General features: G+C 43.2%; 1 protein-coding gene across 1 annotated transcript in view; it reads left to right on the forward strand.

Annotated features, from left to right (window-relative positions):
• myo9b (myosin IXB) overlaps positions 1-1,893 on the forward strand; it is a 44,491-nt gene that overhangs the window by 13,845 nt on the left and 28,753 nt on the right. Inside the window, exons 2-4 of the mRNA XM_017043098.2 lie at positions 636-860; positions 952-1,171; positions 1,507-1,893. The exon at positions 1,507-1,893 is cut by the window's right edge and continues 117 nt beyond it. Coding sequence (XP_016898587.1) covers positions 697-860; positions 952-1,171; positions 1,507-1,893 — 771 coding nt within the window. The 5' untranslated portion in view covers positions 636-696. The remainder of the gene's footprint in view (positions 1-635; positions 861-951; positions 1,172-1,506) is intronic.

A 1,893-nucleotide genomic window follows, 5' to 3' on the forward strand; every position in this document is an offset into this window, starting at 1 on the left:
GCAATTATCACGGAGCCCACCGCACGTCCCCCGCCCCCGCACCTTTTTTGTAAAAAAAAAAAATAATAATTTGCAAAAGTTTATAATTGCAGATTTATTTTATGTTAACGTTTATGCCGAGAATAAAATCCTCAAATGTTCTGTTTAAAAATAACAGAAACAAACCGACTTCTACTTTATTTAATTTTCTAATCAAAAGAGAATTCACAACAGTATAAATAAGGAATCAGAATCAATTCATTCTTATCAGTTTCATTTTTAAGCTTTTGTTTTGGTACGAAAATGTTGGCCTTAAAGTTGAGCTTTCTTTTGGGGTTTGACTTTGATTAAAAATCATTTGCCTCATTATTTTTTTTTTTAATCAGTTCCTCACAGCAGAATTCCAGGCTGTAATGTTTTACTGCGGAAAGATTTGGTTGTACAAGCTAATTAACTGGGATTTCTTCCAGCACCGCAGCAATGCTTTGTTCTTTAAATAGAAGTTGATCATAAAACATAAATCATGTGACAATAAATATCATCAAGAAAGAAAGACTTTTTTTCCCCCTTTTATTTTGGTTTTAGATGATGTTTGTGAATCGATTATTTAAAAACCTAATTAACCTTTGCCGTTAAACCAACCCTGTCGTGTCCAGGTGCTGCCTGGTGAGAGAAGCATTGGGAGCGGCATGCTGACGCCACTCCCCCTGGCTCAGGATGAGTGTCAGAGATGGCGCTGCCACCATGGCAACGAATGCAGGTGGAGGAGGAGGAGGGGGGGGAGAAGGAACGGCCGCCCCGATCAGTCATGATGGCCGCGCCTATCAGCTCCAGATCTACCCACGGCTGGCTGCCCATCCCTCCACCTGCTGCAACCTCAGGTCAGTGGAAAGACCTGTTTGTCTTTGTTTCTTTAACCAAAAAAAAAAAAAAAACCCAATATGTATTGACATTTATCAATATTTTCAACAGAGTGCAGAAGGATGCGACTGCGGCATCAGTCATTTCCGACGCTGCCACAGCTCTGGGGCTGGACCCCGGCCGTCTGTACGTCCTGGCAGAGGTGAAAGAATGCGGCGGAGAAGAATGGGTGCTGGAGGCTGCGGACCTGCCTGTGCAGAGGTTCTTACTGTGGCCACGAAAAGCCCAAGAGCAACACCCACAAAGCCTTGGCTTTTACTTTTTACTACAGGTAAAGATCACAACAAACCCTGTTACATTTTACTGTCAGACGGTGAGAGAGAACAGACCAGAAAAGGTCAATCCTCTTTTCTAAGCTTTTTTTTTTCTCCTCCCTTGGTTGCCATTTTCAGTGGCTAATAAGTAAAGAACCCGAGGCAGCATGTAATATATAATTGATGGGGTCAAAAAATCCTTTAATAACAGATAAAACGTACCTGTCTTTTTACACTTTTAAGCCCCGTAACTCTGGGGATTTTTTTAAACCTTTAAAACCATGAGAATATTTTCTCTGTTGACCCTTGACAACATTTGACCTAGTTCTCTTTTTTCCAATCCTAAACCTAGGAGAGGAACCACGACGGTTCTATCCAATACGTACACCTCCCGCCTGTGTTAAGGGAGCAGGAGGCGCAGCGTTTGGCCGCTCGTGGCTTCCTTCCACCTCCACAGGATGACTTTGCGGATCTCTGTAACCTGCCCATGCTCAATGAGGAAAGGATATTAAATAACCTGCGCACACGATTTCACAAGAAAAAGATCTACACCTATGCAGGCAGCATCCTGATTGCCATCAACCCCTTTAAGTTTCTGCCCATCTACAACCCCAAGTACGTCAAGATGTACGAGAACCACCAACTGGGCAAACTGGAGCCTCACATTTTTGCTATCGCCGATGTAGCCTACTACGCCATGCTCAGGAAGAGGTTAAACCAGTGCATCGTCATCTCTGGG

This window comes from Cynoglossus semilaevis, chromosome 2, assembly GCF_000523025.1.
Source record: "Cynoglossus semilaevis isolate Cse_v1.0 chromosome 2, Cse_v1.0, whole genome shotgun sequence".
Taxonomy (NCBI): Eukaryota; Metazoa; Chordata; class Actinopteri; order Pleuronectiformes; family Cynoglossidae; genus Cynoglossus; species Cynoglossus semilaevis.